At 48.9% G+C, this 16,931-nt stretch overlaps 2 protein-coding genes across 4 annotated transcripts; one reads left to right on the top strand and one right to left on the bottom strand.

Moving 5' to 3' along the window:
* Position 1: 1 nt before the first annotated feature.
* Positions 2 to 1,242, top strand: TERF2IP (TERF2 interacting protein). Its single transcript, XM_063313278.1, has 2 exons — positions 2 to 302; positions 617 to 1,242. The coding sequence occupies exons 1-2, from the start codon at positions 222 to 224 to the stop codon at positions 1,061 to 1,063; spliced, it is 528 nt and encodes a 175-aa protein (XP_063169348.1). The 5' UTR covers positions 2 to 221; the 3' UTR covers positions 1,064 to 1,242.
* A 14-nt stretch (positions 1,243 to 1,256) lies between these two features.
* TAT (tyrosine aminotransferase) lies at positions 1,257 to 14,178 on the bottom strand. Of its 3 annotated transcripts, XM_063313270.1 has the most exons (12): positions 13,912 to 14,027; positions 12,367 to 12,614; positions 12,162 to 12,266; positions 11,748 to 11,815; positions 11,374 to 11,532; positions 10,432 to 10,570; positions 10,207 to 10,259; positions 9,813 to 9,965; positions 9,396 to 9,524; positions 8,209 to 8,292; positions 7,969 to 8,067; positions 6,915 to 7,489 (listed from the first exon to the last, which is right to left on the bottom strand). In XM_063313270.1, the coding sequence occupies exons 2-12, from the start codon at positions 12,596 to 12,598 to the stop codon at positions 7,346 to 7,348; spliced, it is 1,365 nt and encodes a 454-aa protein (XP_063169340.1). In that variant the 5' UTR covers positions 12,599 to 12,614; positions 13,912 to 14,027; the 3' UTR covers positions 6,915 to 7,345. The 3 variants fall into 3 exon arrangements, with proteins under 3 accessions (XP_063169338.1, XP_063169339.1, XP_063169340.1); XM_063313268.1 differs by lacking the exons at positions 6,915 to 7,489; positions 7,969 to 8,067; positions 8,209 to 8,292 and adding an exon at positions 1,257 to 2,782 and having other exon boundaries at positions 13,912 to 14,178; XM_063313269.1 differs by lacking the exons at positions 6,915 to 7,489; positions 7,969 to 8,067; positions 8,209 to 8,292; ... (7 more) ...; positions 12,367 to 12,614; positions 13,912 to 14,027 and adding exons at positions 1,257 to 2,782; positions 3,535 to 4,001.
* Positions 14,179 to 16,931: the final 2,753 nt, after the last annotated feature.

The raw sequence follows: 16,931 nt of genomic DNA, 5'->3' as shown, positions 1-16,931 counted from the left end.
CCCACCGAGGGGAGGGCGGGCAGAGCGTCCCTCGGGGGCCTTACTTCGGCTCGAGGGCGGGCCTGCGGCGGCTCCTCTTCCCAGCTGACGCCTCGGGAGGCCGCGAGGGGGTCGCCCGGAGCGGGCCTTCACTCCGCCGCTGCCTTTCTTCGGCTTTCAAAGGCCGGAACGCTCTGCCTGCCTGCCTGCCTGCTGGCGAGCCCCAGCCTACGAGGGCGCCGATGGAGGGAGGCCGGGCAGAGGGGGCGAGGGCGCCCGCGCTCTTCCGGCGGGCCAACCGGGAGTTCGAGGAGCGCGAGGAGGTACTGGCGCGGCGGCCACTTTAAGCCCCACGAGGCGGCCGGACTCCTCGCCTTTCGGGGACCCCGTTGATAAGCAAAGCCATCGAGTCTGCCCGGTAGCCTGGCCGTGTTCCGTTGAGGGCTGCTTCCTTGGCATCTTGTGGGCAAGGAAGCCAAATTAAAGGGAATTTGTAATTTTTGAATCCCATTTTCTCCTGTCCTTCTTCTGTTGAGTGTTAGCTGGATTCCTTCTCGTTCCCATCGTTGCGACTTTGAACCCGATCAAGGAATATCTGAATTATTGACTGCTGTGCTCTTAATTGCCTCCCTTCTAGGACGACGGTGAGAATTCCAGCTCCACAGAAGACATCCCTCCAGAACATCTGGGGCTCAAGACTTCTGAAGAAACAGTACCTCCTAAACCCAAAGTTAGGGTCCTTGGTGAAGATCTTGCTATGTCCAGCATCCATGTCCCAGAGCGAGAGGGGCCCTCGAGTTCCATGGCTGCAGAGGTAGCCACAGCGGTTAAGGACATGAAGCGCTTCATGGGAGAATTCAATGTAGACCTGGCCACAGTGACTCAGGCTTTTCTGAAAAATAGTGGGGAAGTGGCAGCTGTGGCAAATTGTCTGCAGACTGGGCAGCGTTCAGATGGTTATCCTCTTTGGAACAGACAGGATGATGTGGTCTTGCTGAAAGGCCAGGAGGGAGACAGAAATAACTTAGAAACAAAATATGGAGTAGAAAATGTAAGTAAACGAGTGGGATTCAGGACAAGTTAATCTATGCCAGGAGTGAAAATAACCAAAGCTGCTACAATAGGGACAATTCTCCTTCCTTTTTTTCTTTTTGTAATCTTTATTTGTATAGCAACCTGTTTACTCTTAATCATGATTGCATCTGTTCTTGAATAGTTAACATTGATTTGGCAATAAAGTTTTACAGATCAGTCTTACATAGATGTTCTGTTACAGCCATGTTTCTCAATCAATTGACAAACAACATATTCTGAATATTAGGCAGGAAGTTACATTTCAAAGAAATAAGTACAGACCACATTATTGAAAATGTCTCCATTTGAGTCAGGGACTGGATGCAAGTCAAGTGAGCAGATCCACACCCATGGGAAATATTCCAGCAGTCAACCACTGCAGATAGCAGACTGTTGGGACAAGTAACTAGAAGCATAGTGGTACCAGGAGGGTTTGAATTGCTTTTGCTTATTTGTTAGCTGCTCCAACATTTCTCACAGAGCAGATGCCAGGTGCTTCCTCATCCCTTCATGTTCAGGTCCATCTACGCAGGCTACAGCCACCTGGGGTAGTCTAGTTGTGTCCCTTTGAGCTGCTGGAACCTGGACAGGCAGTTTTTGTGTTCTACTTGGTCAATGATTCCTCTGCATACAAGAGGTCAAATGCCATGTTCTTTTGTTCATTCTCAGATCTAGCAGGCTGGTAGCCCAAAAGTTCCATAGCATCCTTGCAGATGTTTTGTACCGTTGCTGTTTGGAGATACGAAAGAGTCTTTCTCCAAGCCCGTGACACGTTCATTGCATCCCTGGAGTCGGTGTCAAAGACCTTGGTGCCAAGGCCTTGGCCATGTGTGATGTTGTGCACCCAGGACTGAAGGCTGGGAAGGAAGTGAAGCCCTGCAAAGTGGTACAGCTGAGCAGCTCTTGCCAAGGGAGTCTTAACAATATCCTCATAGCGAACCAAGAGGTAGCGATCTTTGAAGGATTGCTTGACCCCAGTGTGTATGTCAATGTGACTTTTGCAAATTGCATTCATGATGGCATAGGGCTTCATGTCCTTCATATTGTTCTTATGCCTCACCACAATCTTAGTGTCACGGGCAAGTTCATTTGCTGCATTCACACGGGAATGGAAAACAGCCCTAGGGTCACGGACCAGGTGGATGATTCTAAGGTTCAGGGAGGGGTCGGTGAGGAGAGGATAAAGCACCTTGAGGTCAAAGAAACGGACTTCCTTCAAGACAACATGGCTGTATGTCTTGCAGGCCTCTTCCACTTTGCTGAATGGATAATTCCCACAGAGTGTCTTGCAGGAACGTTTGGAGATGATGTCGCTGCGCTGGAAGAAGTCACATGCAGGGGGAGAGCACAAAGCCCGGCTGGTCTCCCACTGGAAGAGCGCAGACTTATTCCTGCGCTCATTCATATAGGCATCAAAGACAGACATGTCACATTTGAAGACTGACTGGACAAGGTCCCGCACTGCCATGTGCAAGACCTTGGCGCTGTTTTGGTACATGGCTGCCCACACGTGCCAGGCTGGCTCCATTAGGTAGAAAACATTGGGATGCTGACTGAAGAGTTGCCCTACAAAGGAAGACCCAGACCTCCAGGAGGAGAGGATGAGGATATGCTTCTGGGTCAACTTTTCCTGCGGGGAGTGGTAAAGCTGAAAAATGAAACACAGAACTGCAACCTGAATTGCCAAGATCACCAGGATGTCAGTCTTGCTCAGCTTCAACATGGCTGCCTGCAAGTGAGATAGAGCAGTAGAAAGAAAGACAAGTGTCAACATGCTAAACTTTGTTTCCACGTCCTGTGGCAATTAATAGCTGCTGATACTAGTCGCTGTCTTGTACACAACTGTACAATCAAACATGGAACATTGTGTGTTGTTCTGGTCATTGTACCTCAGAAATTATTGAACTTGAGAACCACTATCCTGAGGAAATGGATGTAGACCTCACCTTCCCACCCATTCCCCAGGCAGAGGAAATTCAAGAGTGATCAGAAAATTGCAACTATCACAGGACCAGCTGCTGTAGGACCTATATGACAAGACCAATCTTGATGTCTGGTTCATAGGATCTCACAGGAGATCCTATGGATCCTTGGAAAGCTCCATAAAACTGTAAGATGGCAGTTTCCAACTCTAATGTAAGAGTTAACTTCACAACCCTATCCCTATTCTGCAGCCCACAGTCCAGGCTGAGCATGGATGGCTGGTAGTGATTGGCTTGGTCAATGAAGGAGAACGTGGCTGCCAAAAGCACAAGGAGAACATGCCCCCCTTGGCTGTTCCTGTGAGGGTGAAGGGGTGAAGTGATCATGAGCATCATCTGACACTTGCAGGGCTAATTATTCAATCTGGCTCCAGTGCTCTTTTCATCCAACAAGAACCAGTTGCAGCTCACACCTTTGCTTATGGCCCTCTCTCCATCTGCAGCCTTGGTCTTTAACTTTCAGACCATACATTCTGTACTTAGCCCCTGTCCCACTTACCTCTTGAGCCTCTGGGAGTTGAAAGGAGCTCAGCACAACCTTTTCACTGGCTACAGCCAGCCAGAAGAAATTGTCCCTTCCCAGGGCTGGAGCAGCACAGACTGCTTGCCAGCTGTGATTCAGTATACAATGCTGTGGGAGGGAGCTGCTAGGAGGAAAAGACTCTGAAAAGGGAAGTCCGATCACCATGGGGAAGAAAGGGGAGGGAACACCATTAGGCCAGGCCATCCTCTGCTGTAAAGAAACAATGGGTGCTAGAAGAAATAGGGATACCCTCACAGACAGCTGAGGAGGAGAGCCCAAAACTAAAGCCCAGGAAAAGTGCTCTACACACCCTTCCCATGTATAGAGCCTAGGAGAACAGCAGCATATTGGCATGCAAGCCAGACACCCCTTTGTCCAGCTCATGCTACATCTGCAGAACAAATTGTCTGACGCAACAGGCTTTTTGAGTGCAAAGTTTAGGCAGAAACATTTGGGCCATGCCAGAGCCAAAGCAGCAGCTCTGGAGGACCACTGATGGTGGACTGCCTGTCTCTCTTCCCAGGTGCCCTAAGTTGCAGGGAAAGAAACAGCTACACTTAGCCTAGACCTGGGATTCTGCCCACCAGACATGGCTCACCCAATAACTGAAGGAAATGCAAGGGTCCTTGCCACATGGCCCTTGCGTAGGAACCTGCCATGCCATAACCAGGAGGTCCAGGGAATTGGAGGAAAGACATCCAATGGGTGCTAACTGATCATTCTGATGAGAGAATGGAACACCCATCTCTAGCCAGCAGGTGAGATGGTCCCATGTGTGCTAGCTGTCCTGGCGGTCATGTGCCAGAAGAAAAGGGTCAGGAAAGTTAATTACAAGCTATTTCCAAGCAGCATGCCTTTGGCCAGGTGTTGGCTTTTCTACATTCTCCTCTTTTCTCCCCAGCTCTCCTTAACACTCCTTAAGACAGTTCTTAACACTTCAGCAAGGCCCAGAATCCAGTGTCTGCAGAGCTGACACCAGGATCAGCCGGCTTCTTTTATTTGTCCTAACCCAACAGAATATGAAAACAACATAAAGGAGTTCACTTTTCAGAAATCGAACAGAACACGGCCAAATTTGATATGCAGGAGGAGCCAGAAAAATACATTTTAATTCAAAAATGGTCTGATCCAGCTGGGGGCTGTTGGAAAACATTCCAGAAAAAAAAATCCCTCCAGGGCATCTCTATGGGAGAGGTAATTGGGCAGCAACTTGGAAAGCTGCCTTTTTGCTAGGCCATTCAGTAGCTACACAGAGATTCAATAATAAACAAGCCAGCACTGTGACAATAATGGCAGAAAGCTGCATCTTGCTTTTGAGTTCAGAGATAGGAAAGGTGAGAATGATTGCATATTCAAAATGATTATGATCATATTATAAATTGTTTTATTTTTAGCTTACATATTAGAAGGTTTTTGCAGTGATGCTCTTGTTCTTGTTTATTCGTTTAGTCGCTTCCGACTCTTCGTGACTTCATGGACCAGCCCACGCCAGAGCTTCCTGTCGGTCAACACCCCCAGCTCCCCCAGGGACGAGTCCACCACCTCTAGAATATCATCCATCCACCTTGCCCTTGGTCGGCCCCTCTTCCTTTTGCCCTCCACTCTCCCTAGCATCAGCATCTTCTCCAGGGTGTCCTGTCTTCTCATTATGTGGCCAAAGTATTTCAGTTTTGCCTTTAATATCATTCCCTCAAGTGAGCAGTCTGGCTTTATTTCCTGGAGGATGGACTGGTTTGATCTTCTTGCAGTCCAAGGCACTCTCAGAATTTTTCTCCAACACCACAGTTCAAAAGCATCGATCTTCCTTCTCTCAGCCTTCCTTATGGTCCAGCCCTCGCAGCCATATGTTACTACAGGGAACACCATTGCTTTAACTATGCAGACCTTTGTTGTCAGTGTGATGTCTCTGCTCTTAGTAGGGTTTTTTTGTAAAACTCAGGCTGGTGGCACTACTCAAAGCAACTTTTGCAGCATATTGTCATCAGAAGCATGGAGGAACCATCTGAATAGTTTCCAAGTCAGCACATGTATTTCTTCCAATATTGACTGAACTGGAATGAGGTACATTTCCAGGCTTAAATGGAGGTGATTGACTTAGGATCAATCCACAAAACCCAATTGTCCCAGTGCAAGTAAGGGCTGGAATGATGTCCTCACTTGCACACAGCCCACTAGGAAGGGAACCCCCATCAGTTTCTTTCTGCTATGCATTGAAAGTAGCACTTTTTGACTCGTGCCAGTTCAAGCAACTTTGTCCTGTTTGCCCAAGTTGCCTCATTTCCTTCCAGGCCGACATTCCTTTTTAGTTAATAACTGTGCACTGAAGCACCAACTGTCCACCCGCTCTAGTCCCTGGTAGTTACCCGCCACCATTTCCCCCCCGCCCCCAGGTTTGCCATTGCAATGCTGAAAGCTGTATTTTTGTTTAACAAGTTAACTGACAGAACAGTGAATAGATGTATCTGTTTATGAGTTTTAATCAAGTGGAACTGACCCAACTCTTGCCACTTTTCCCTTCTAGCCCAAGTGACAGGAAAAAATGATAAAGACGTGTTTACTTCTCTCCCTCTCTCCCTCTAGTTCAGGAGGGAGGAATGATGAAGCAAAAGTAGCATGGTGAATCAGTAAACATGGTCCAGGTAGAAGATCAGGCCATCACTCTAGCTAAAAGTGGAGGAACTGGCTGGAATCCCTTAAGTAAAGAATTTCTTAAGCTGGCTTCATTTTCACAGTTCGTTCACAGGAAATCAGTAGCTGAAGGCTACAGTGAGAACAAACCTTTTTTTCCTTACATTATAATTAGTTAGAGAAAGAGAGGAGGCAATAAGAAAAATGGTGGAATTATAAGGCAAATAGGAATAGTGTTTCCTCCCATGACAAAAGACCCTGTTTGAAGTGGAATAGGAAATATGTAATAAGTAACACTGCCTTCCTACAGGACAATAAGATTGCATTGCTCAAAAAATATGGCCAATCTTAATACTTCTCCCTTGGATTTCTCCCCACCCCTCGTGCCCCCGTACATAACAGAACACAAAGCCTGGGGTAGAAATTGACTGCTTGTAGTAAGAGCAGAATCTTTATACCTTCTGCTGGACTGAATTGGGCAACAGCTTAATCAGAAGATGTGACAGATTACTTCTGGACAGAGGGACATAGCTCCCTTCCCTTCCCTGGTCTTCCTGGTCACAGTGGATCTCACAACGGTGAGGGTTGCCCCATTTACCAGACCTCCTCCTCCTCCTCCTCCTTCAGATGGGACAGCTACAAGCTACTGCAGGGCCATAGCCTCCATGACCACTTCCCAGCCACATCCTTCCTGCTGCAAGATGAGCTTGTATATGTCTTTGCACACAGACATTTACCATGCATTTATTCATACAAAAAATACAATAACTTACGAACTTCAAACGTGTGTACAAAACGGACTGCGTTGGGGTGGGGGTGGGGGTCATGGGCTTCCACTGAGCTCTGTGTAGCACTGGGGTTAGCCCTGTGCTGGACACCTTCTGCTCTGGCTTGTGGCTGGCGCAGGGGTTCTTTCTCACAGCTTCCCATAGGCTCTAGAAAGCATTCAGCTGGTGACTGCAGGCTGCCAGGAGTGACCAGGGCTGCTGATGGAGTTTCCTGTGCCCTCTGGGCAGGAAGGAGTGTCACTGAGAGGCTACTTCTAGCCAAGTCCTGGCAGTTCACGGTCCATCGCAGAGAATGATAGTGCTGGGTCAGGGTGCTCTGGGAGCAAACTCAGAGCAGGTGGAGTAGACGGGCTGGGTGCATGTGCTTAGGCCTACTTGTCGCATTCCAGATCCTGGGCTCCCTCCCCGCCTTGATAGTGCTTCTCACAGAAGTAGCGGATACGCTGGCAAGCCTCCACCATCATCTCCTCGGGCACAGTGATCACCACACGAAAGAAGTTGGGGTACTCGAAACACTGCCGGGAGAGAGAGCTGAGCCATTAGCCACTGGACTCTCTTCCCCGCTTCCCAAGCAGAGCACTGGGGTTAGTGCTCTGCAGATCAGTCCCGTTGCTGCCACCACTGGGCCTTTTAATGGAAAGCTGGGGACAGGAGGGTTGCCAGTAGAAACAGATGTTCGTTTGTTTTTCTTATCTTGCTATGCTTATTCCCCCTTGCCCCCATCTCCAGGACCAGATCCAATTTTTCCTTATATTTTTAAAGAAAAGCTTGTTCCTGTTTCAGCAAGGAACAGGCTGTCTCCAGGCTAGCCTAGCCAAGGATTTAGGCAGAAGGGGAAGATACTGCAGCAACTCTCATACCAACCCCCAGGGATGTGGAGCTGTGCACCATCAACAAAATCAAGAGCCAGAGAAGGGAGAAGCAGCCGAGAGTCTCTACCGAGAGACCTGACGGACCCAACCCTCACATTCTTCCAATGGGGGAGCAAGCTCACCGTGGCAGGCAGGCAGAAGACCGACTGCTCGGCAATGAGCCTCTCTGTGAACTCCACGTCATTCTCAAACTCTGGGAAATGCTCCATCTTGATCCCCACCTAGAGCCACGGCGGTAACAGACATGTCTCAGCCAAAGGCCCTTCTTCCTCCCCACTCCCCCGAGGAAGAGCCCTCTGTGGGGGGTCTTCAGGGAAGGAAGGAAAGGGCCTCCCCCCTCCCTCCCCATACAGGTAGCTCACCATTAGGTACATAGCTCCCTGAGGCCGGACTGGCTCTAGCCCACAGACCGTAGAAAGGGCAGCATAGCAAAGAGCAGCATTGGACTGGAAGGGCAAATGAGGAAGAAGTCAAATTGCAGACATGCTTCCAAAGGAGGCCTTTGCCCCCCTCACCCACACAACTGGCCAGGCCTGTGTCAAGTGGCCCACCAAAGAGGGCAGCAATGGGTTAAATATGCCTCACCTCAAAAACTGGCTGGACTGCCAAAAAGGCAGAAAATGGAACATCTGCTTGCCACAGATGGGATGTCCTTTCTCCAGTTGTGTTGGGATGTGAGGGAGAGAGGAAGGGAGGCCACAGCAGCCCTTTTTTCCATCTGTTGCACAGCTCTTCACACCCCCACAGAGCTGCAGCAGCTGCACTTGCTCACTTTTGAAACCCCCTTTGTCTCTTATCCTTTCTAGCAGTGGAGAGTGTTCTAGTATCCAGATTTCCAAATTAAAGGAACATAAACAGTAAATATGAACTTTTCTTAAAACAGCCTTGGTAGCTGTTTGTTCTCATACTGGTGAAAAAGAAAACAAAATATGCTCTTCCTTCAGTTTCTTTGCAGAGATATGTTAATGTCCCATTTTTTAACATGGGAACTAATGTTACAGAAATAACACATCTAACAAAGCAGATTGGAGAGAAGACAGTGGCATATCTCCCACAGCAGATTATCTGCTGCGCAGAAAAGAATCACTGCTTCAGAACAGTGAACAGGAGGGATTCTGAGATCATGGGACTGACTTGGCTTCCATTGTCTTTTTTATTTCAACCCCAAAAAGAAAAAAGTCTGCCACACCAGTGTTTCAGAAGCATGCTCTGCTGCAGGCGTTGGCAGCAAGTTCTGAATGTAGAAGCTTGGCTTCTTCTCATTCTTTTTCTCTGCTACTTTTCTTGGAGGACAAGGTAGGCAAAACAGGCCAACTGACCAGCTTTAGGTGTTCCCACAACAAAAATGACTGAGGGAAATTGATTTAAGGCAGTGCATGACTAGGCCTGTTTGGGATTAAATTTAGCGCCCTTGAGATTCAGTTTATTAACCTCCTCACCCCAACTGATCCAGTTCAGCAACTTGCGGAAACCACGATCTGTCTTTACCTCTTTCTGAAGGCACAAGCACATCTATTGCAATGTGTTCTTAAAAACAACTCAGGCGTACCTTGAGGAAGCTGAGTGTGTTGTGATAGAATTCAGGGGACGTCCGGTGGAAGATATGCCCAAGGGCTCCCTGGACAGCTGTGCAGGGCCCCAAAATCCTTTGGCTCAGCCTCAGAAGGCCCTCCCTGATCTGGAAGACACACAGAGAGAGGAGGGTGAAGGAAGCATAGCCATCATCCTCAAGAGACTCCTGCCTATAAGCTGGTCCCCTGGTCTGGCAGGAGGCTGCTTCCCTGGCACTCTTGCCCAGCATAACGGGAGTCAGCATGCGAAGGCACAAACGTTGCAGGGAATGGTTGCGTCTGAGACCACCTTAATGGACTTTGCTCTTCCCTTGGATGAGAACCAAGAGGGCCAACTCTTCCTCCCCTTTGGAACAGGACTGGGGGCTCCAGCAGCCAAGGGTGTAGTTCTCTACCTCCTCTCCAAAGATGTCCCGGCGGTCATGGATCAGAATCCATCCCATCCTCCAGCCAGGCACCAGCCACCGCTTGGCAAGGCCTCCACAGGACAGGATCGGGACGTTCGTGCTGAGCTTTGCAAGGGACTCGTATTTACAGTCTTCAAACACCTGGGTTGGGATGAGTTGGAGGAATCCCACCTTACTGGCCAGAGAAAGACTTTGAGAATGCCCTCTGTACTCAGCCCCTCATAAATTGGGACGCCAAAGCAGGCCTCTCTTAAAGGCTATCCCCTGCCCCTGCTAAGGCCTAGCTATTTCCGGTCCGTGCTATTCCAGTGGAGCCAGCCCTTTCCCCCCAACAGGCCATCTCCCCATCCATCCAGACAGACTGAAGCTGCTCCTCACTCACCATTTCTGCATAGATCTCATCTGCCAAAATGGGGACACACTGCCTGGAGGCCACTGGGCAAAAGAAAGGAAGAAAGAAATTTAGTGAGTCACCAGGTGCCCACAACTTGGATGGGCTCCAGGGCCAGGAGCACCTCGGGACTCTTTCTGCCCCACACAAAGCAGCACAGAGTTTGGCACAGGGATGTGTGCATGAGACAGATTCAAAGCTGATCAGAGGAATTACCCGTCAGGATCTTCTGGAGGTGACTTCTGCTGAAAACAGAACCGCAGGGGTTGGATGGGTTGTTCACAATCAGGCAAGCCGTCCGATTGTCCACCAGCGATTCCATTTGCTTCAGGTCAATTTCCCAGGACTTCTCTGGCTGGTGGCAAAAGGGGGAGGAGGATGAAGAGGAAGTGAGGCAGGCCTGAAACCACGCAACAGCCGTCTTCCCTCTAGCTGTGGGACCTTTGGGGCAAGCTCCCTGCCTGGGTAAGAGGTGATGGGCAGGAAAGTGGGAAGGCAAGAGAGGGGCTGCTGGACAGCCAAGGAACTGCTGCACTGTGTAGGGACAGCTTTCTCCCTTGATCCCAGTTTACAGGTCATACAAGTAAAAGCTGAAGAGTGCTGTGAAGTTTTGTTGATCAGTAGCTACCAGTTGTTGTCTTAAGAGGAGAAGACAAAAGTTTCCAAGCAAGCAATTTAACATGTTTGTTACAAACATTACCTCACATGTCCTGCATATCTTATTAAGAATAAATAATGGTCCATCTAAGGTATGAACAGCTTTGTTCTTGATCATGCACAGCTGTTTCTAACTTGCTTCTTTCTCTGGGAATTGCACAAAACAGGAATTTGAACAGAGAGCTTGTTTCTAATTCTTGCAAAGCCTGTGCTCATTATCACGCATTCTCTTCCCTGATGGTTTGTTTGGTACCCCCAATCTACTATTGTAATGGCTTCTAGCTTATTCTACTGCGCATCCTAAATATGGCTTTCGTTTTGACTACTAATATTGCAACTGTTCCAGCTACCTTTGGGCCTCCTCCAACAAAGCACAGTTTTCTAAGCCTTGAACCCTGAATTCAAGACAGCTGAAGCAAAGGCTATCATTAGGTATTCTGCTTCTCTTTTGGGAGAAGGGTTGAGGTTAGGGTCCCCACATCTACTGTAGGTCCAGCTTACCAAGAGATTGTAGAACTTGACTTTGATTCCCATGGAGTGAGCCAAGGTTTTGTAGAGGGAGAAACCAGGGCGTGGCACCAAGATGTTCTGTCCAGGGTTAGCCAGGACTGCTAAAGCTAATTCAATGGCCTGACTGCAGCCACTGGTCAGGATTACATCCTGCAAGGAAGGAAAGAGATCACTGTGACCTGAATGGGCAGTTAATGGCTTTCAGCCTCAGTTTTACAGACCCACAGCAAAGACAGATCTGAGCCACAGAAACCCTAAATGTTATAGATTATCACACACTTGGAATTAGATGGGGAGTCAAAACCCAACCCCCCTCCCCAAATACGTTCTTACTCCTTCTCAACATGCAGAATCAGTGCTGTTACCTGGGCTTTCAGGGGTGCTTCTGGACAATTGTAGTAGCCTGCAACCACCTCTCGACAAGACAGGTAACCTGTGATGGGTGGGATGTAGGGTGAAGTGGTCAGTGCTATGGCTGAATTAAAATGACTTCTGAAATGGAATTTTTCTGAACTCCAGTCTTGTATCTTAGAAGGTCTGCCCATGAGAAGCCTGCACAGGATGTTATTTAGCCCACCCCCCCACCCCCTGATCTTTTTGCCAAGGATTCCCCAAAACTGGTAAGATTTGGGACTTTCAGCTCACATAGCAAAGGCACTCCTTTTTGACTCATTTCCCTACTGCGGGCAAAAAACACCTTCTGTGGGACCTCAAGGCCACTGTCTCCTAATGCTGTCGTCCTCCCTTGCCCTGGCTTTTTCCAGAGCCCAGGGACTCACCCACAGATGGGGCATAGCCATTGTATTTTCCTGAGTCTACTGCTTCCTTCATGGCCCGTGTGACTTCATCATCTGTAGGAAGGTTTCCAAAGACAGTTGGGTCCCCTGTAGAAAAGTAGAGGGTAGGTATGTTCAGCTTGCTGGTGGTTGGATAGTATCAAAAAGAGTCAGAGTCTCTCTGGCCCACCCTGATCCACCTACTCACCTATGGACAAAGATATCAGAGCCTTCCTGGGGTTGGGCTCCACTTTCATGGCATCCACAATGGCTCGAATGGGATTGAAAGTCCTTCTAGACATTTCTGAAGCCCTGACTGCCCAGTGGGGCTTGCGGCCTTTTCCCTTGGGCAAAGGACTTTTTCCATTGAGGTTGACATGGACATCTAGGATGGAGGGTAGGGCCATATTGCTGTTCACCTGGATCAGGCAGGAGTCCATCTTGGGAAGGGAGATCCTGCGGAGAACACAGAACAAGGCTGGTGCCAATCCCAAGGCTGTCCCTGCATACACCATCTGTCACTGAAATGCATCAATCTATCCCAGCAACACAGGGAAGAGGGCAGGGGGGCATGTAAACTGCTCCCTGGGGTGATGCTGGCAGGCTCTGTCTTGTCTCTTGCACAGGTACCAGTTTAACAGCCACAGCACAACTGGAGACAAAGCGCTGTGGCAGCGCTTTCTGACCTGCTAGAATAATTCAGCTTGCCCTTGAACCTCTCCTGTTCCTTCCCCTTCTCACCCTGGAAGTATGAACTTTGGCCTGTGAAAAGCTGGTCCTTTGTGCAGAGGATAATCCAAGTTTACATTTAAAAGGCTGTCAGGAAAGCAACAAATCCAGCTTTTCCCCTCACAAACACAGGAGATAAACACCCATTACAAAAAATCTTGTAAAATGCATGAAACCATTTGTTCTTTCATTTGTTAGGATAAAGTCAGTTGATATCCTGACATAGATGAGTAACAACAGAAAATTTCCCATATTACTACGCAAAGTGAGTATGCATCAGATGTGTTATGGAGTAGCAAAATAGCTTTAGGTTGCATCCTGTAGTTTTCAAACCATCAGAAGGAATTGTTCCACTTAGTTTTGCACAAGTCACACCCTGCCTTTAGTCCTGGTTGCAACACTTTAAGGAGGTTTCAGAGAAATTGAAATGAGTTCAAAAGACAAGAGAGTGATCCGGGAGAGGAAAAGAGAATGGAGGACCTGAATATGTTTAACCCTGAGAAAAGATGGGGAGGAGGGGATATCAGAACCCCCCAATTTATAAAAGAATGAAATGCAGAAGATCAAGACCTGTTCTCTCTTGTTCCATAGGACAAGACATGGAATAATGGATCAAAGTTATAGGAAGGCACGTTTGAACTGAATATTAGCAAAATCTTTCTAACAAATTGAAAAGGTTTGACTGAGTTAACTGCCAGTTCAGACATCTGGTATTCTCAAATTGTGCTCCATTTGGAGCTGCCAGTCAAGAAGGAAACTGTCTGTAGGTCACCTTGTTGGTCCAGAGGCCAGGCATTGTCCAGTGGCCTCTTGTTCATTTGTCCCCTTTTCAGGGTTCCCAAGCACTATACTGGTGTAAGGCCAGGTCAGCCCCAACAGGTCCTCACTAGAAAGGGCATGCTGGCAAGGGAGAAGGTTAGGAAGAGTACAGGGAGCACCAAACTCTGCCCAAATTCTGGAGTGACCTTGGCTAAAGTTCTTTGCAGAGCCTCTTGGCTCATGGACTCCAGGGTTGGTGGCTTACCTGAGACACCCAAAGACGTGGCTGCAGCCCCGTGGGATGGTGAAGATGGGTTGAGGAGCTTCCAGTATGGCTACAGAAAGGCAGAGCCAGAGTGCTAGAACAGAAGTCCTTTTATGCATGGCCAGCCTGTAGCAGCCAGAGCCAAGAACAGGGTGTCAGCCTGGAGTCCTCCAGCTATTGGCTGATGGGGAGGGCTGTGCTTCCCACCCAGGGACACCCCCAACTCCGACTCCATCTGGCTCCAAACATCTGGAACCAACACCGGCTGCATGTTAACTCTTTCAGAGAAGGGCCAAAGCTGTCTGCTGAAACCACATTGCTCCCCTTCCAGAGCTGACCATTCAGTCTGGGTAGAGTTCTCCTTGGCTTGGTCCATCTGGCTCCCAGCATCAGGAAAAGTCCAACTGTAACCCCCATGGGTGGAAGAGTGGCTGCCTTCAGAATCTAGCCAGAGACATGCAACACACCACTGTGATGATGGGAGTGAAGCCCAAAGGGTTAACTTCAGGCATTGTCCGAGGCTTTGCCTGGCATTTAAGGGAGCCTGATGCAATCCATGAGGCCCACCTCATCAGCTCCACATTGCAAAACACAGTAATTAATCCCAAATGCTATAAGCACCAGCTGGGGATGGGAAGGCATCACATACCACGTCTGTCCTCTCCTCCAACCATTGGCCAACCCTCTTTATCGACCACTATTCTTACAATACCTAAAATGGAATGGGATTCCACAGTGCTCAAGGATCCTGCTTTGTGTGGGGCAGAGGAAGACGAAACCAATGGCTGAGTTTGGCCCTTCACTGAATCCTGGCAATTGGCAAAGGTGCAGCTGTCCTGACAGGCAAGAGAAGATCCCTGCCTGTCTTCCTCTACAGTACCTTCTTTCATGAATCTTGGTGGACACTGAGGATAAATGTTTCTGTGCCCTCAGCCAGCCCAAGAAGGATCCAATACTGAAGAACAGAGGAAAGAAAGAGAGGGTTGTGGGGTTGCCCCATTAATACCTCTCCTTCCCCTTCAACTCTCCCCCACTTTGCCTGGGGCAGATCCTGGGTAATGCTCCACCAACCTCCAAGGACAGTTGTCTATTTCTCTGCCCTTTTCAAGCCTCGTCTTCCTCCAGAATTCCACACTCCGGCAGATGGAGGTCTTGCAACCCTTGGAGGAAGTCATACCCCTCCCCCAGTTGGGGAACCCAGGATCTGTCCACCACCATGCCCACCAAAGAAACAGCTCAGGCTTGAATCTGCTTGATGGAAGGGTCAGCAAGCCCTTGATGCAGCCATCTTTGCTCATTCTTCCAACTTGCACATGAGAATATTCACAGGGTTCTGGTGCTGCTTCTGCAAGGGCTCAGGTATCAAGCAGTGGGAAGAACACAAGTGCCATGCTCCCCAGCCCCCTTCTAGCACCAAGCCCTTATTTCAGCTGTGTCCCATACATCAACTTTGCCTCCTACAGCCTGAGGCATGCCACCATACCAGCTGTTTATTATCTGTGTGGTGGATTTTGGCAGTGCCGCTCGTTCTCAGGAAGGAGGGAGCACATTCCAAGAAGGGGAAGGAGACAAGCAGAAACATAGTCCAGAGGGCAGTTGTGGGAAAACCACAACTGCCCTCTGGACTATGAGCTTTCCCAGGTTATTTCCCCTTAGGTTAGGTAGAGTAGCTTTAGTCTGGCAAGATTCTGTCTATGCAGTATCAGCAAATAAAGAACTGAAGTTTGGCTGGACTGGTTCTTGGTCATTCTTGGGCTGGGCCTGACAGTCTGGGAGATGATCCCAGAAACTGCCTTGATGAGATAGTTGTATCAACAGGCCCAAAATGGTAGGGGTAGGAGGATGGAAGTAAATGGGGATGGTGACAGGCAGTCATGGTCTCCACCTGGTTCAGCCTCCCTTCCCACCATACCAGCTGTTTATTAAACAATGACAAAGACCACATATATGTGGGTGTTTCTGCAAGCATCCCTATCCTGGTTTGGACAATCCTTCTGTGCCAAGTTTTCAACTATCAGAACAGCCGCTATTATTGTTCTGACCTTCTCAGCCCCTGTGGAGCCCAAGAAGAGCTATTTGCTTGAGAGAGGATGTCCCTCCATGTTCTATCCTCAAGATGATTCTGATCCTCCTTCTCCTGCTCTTTCCCAGCCCAAGGTGAGCAAGGAAAGAAAGTTTCAAGGAAGATTTCTGCTTGCAGTTCCAAAAGCAGCTGGACTTTACTGAAATACTTCATAGGCCAGGACACAGGAACAAGGTTGTGGCCTCCCCCAACTCCTAGCACAGCATTATCCATCTTTTCTCCTTATTTTCTCATTTTCATTCCCCCCTAACTGGTTGAATGCCTCCCCCACACCCAGTTCCTGGCCACCCATCAAACTGTACCAATACAAATCTTATTTGTGTCCATCAGCAGCTCCAGACACCCACCCAATGCCTTGTGTAGGAGCAGCAGAAGACTCTCCATAGCAAGTGGCTGAGTCACAGGAGGGAGGGAATGCAGAAAGGTGAAAGCCCCTTCCACCTCTGCCTCCTTCTCTTCCTGTGCCAAATCCCTCTTTGAAGCCAAAGTCAATATTGGCTAATTTCATCACTGGCATTTGACATGTGCTTTCCTATTCCTATCCACTTGCACAGCCTGTTGCCCGTGGCCTCTTCCCCTCCATGGCCTTGAAGCCCCTGGAGGCTAAGCAAACAATACACACTGGAGGCCTCTCTGTTGACTTCAGCTGCAGGCCTGCTCTGAGAGGTCAGCTCTTGAACAGGATAATGCTTGCACCTTTGTTGGGGAACAGCTGGCACCTGAAGCAGTCTCTGAAGGTACGAGCCTTCTGCCATCCTCCAGTTGCACGTTGACCAGGAAGTCCTACAGGTGGCAGCAGCAGCCACCCACTGGCCAAGAGTTTCTTTGTACTATCAGCAAAATGTCCATATTCCTTCTCAGACCCAACATCACCACAACTCTGAAGCCAAGAGGAGTGGTGGGAAAAGAAATGGCAATCCTTGAAGAAGATGCCAGG

Source organism: Candoia aspera, chromosome 11 (genome assembly GCF_035149785.1).
Source record: "Candoia aspera isolate rCanAsp1 chromosome 11, rCanAsp1.hap2, whole genome shotgun sequence".
NCBI classification, from domain to species: Eukaryota; Metazoa; Chordata; class Lepidosauria; order Squamata; family Boidae; genus Candoia; species Candoia aspera.
This window is presented reverse-complemented; position numbering and strand designations above follow the sequence as displayed.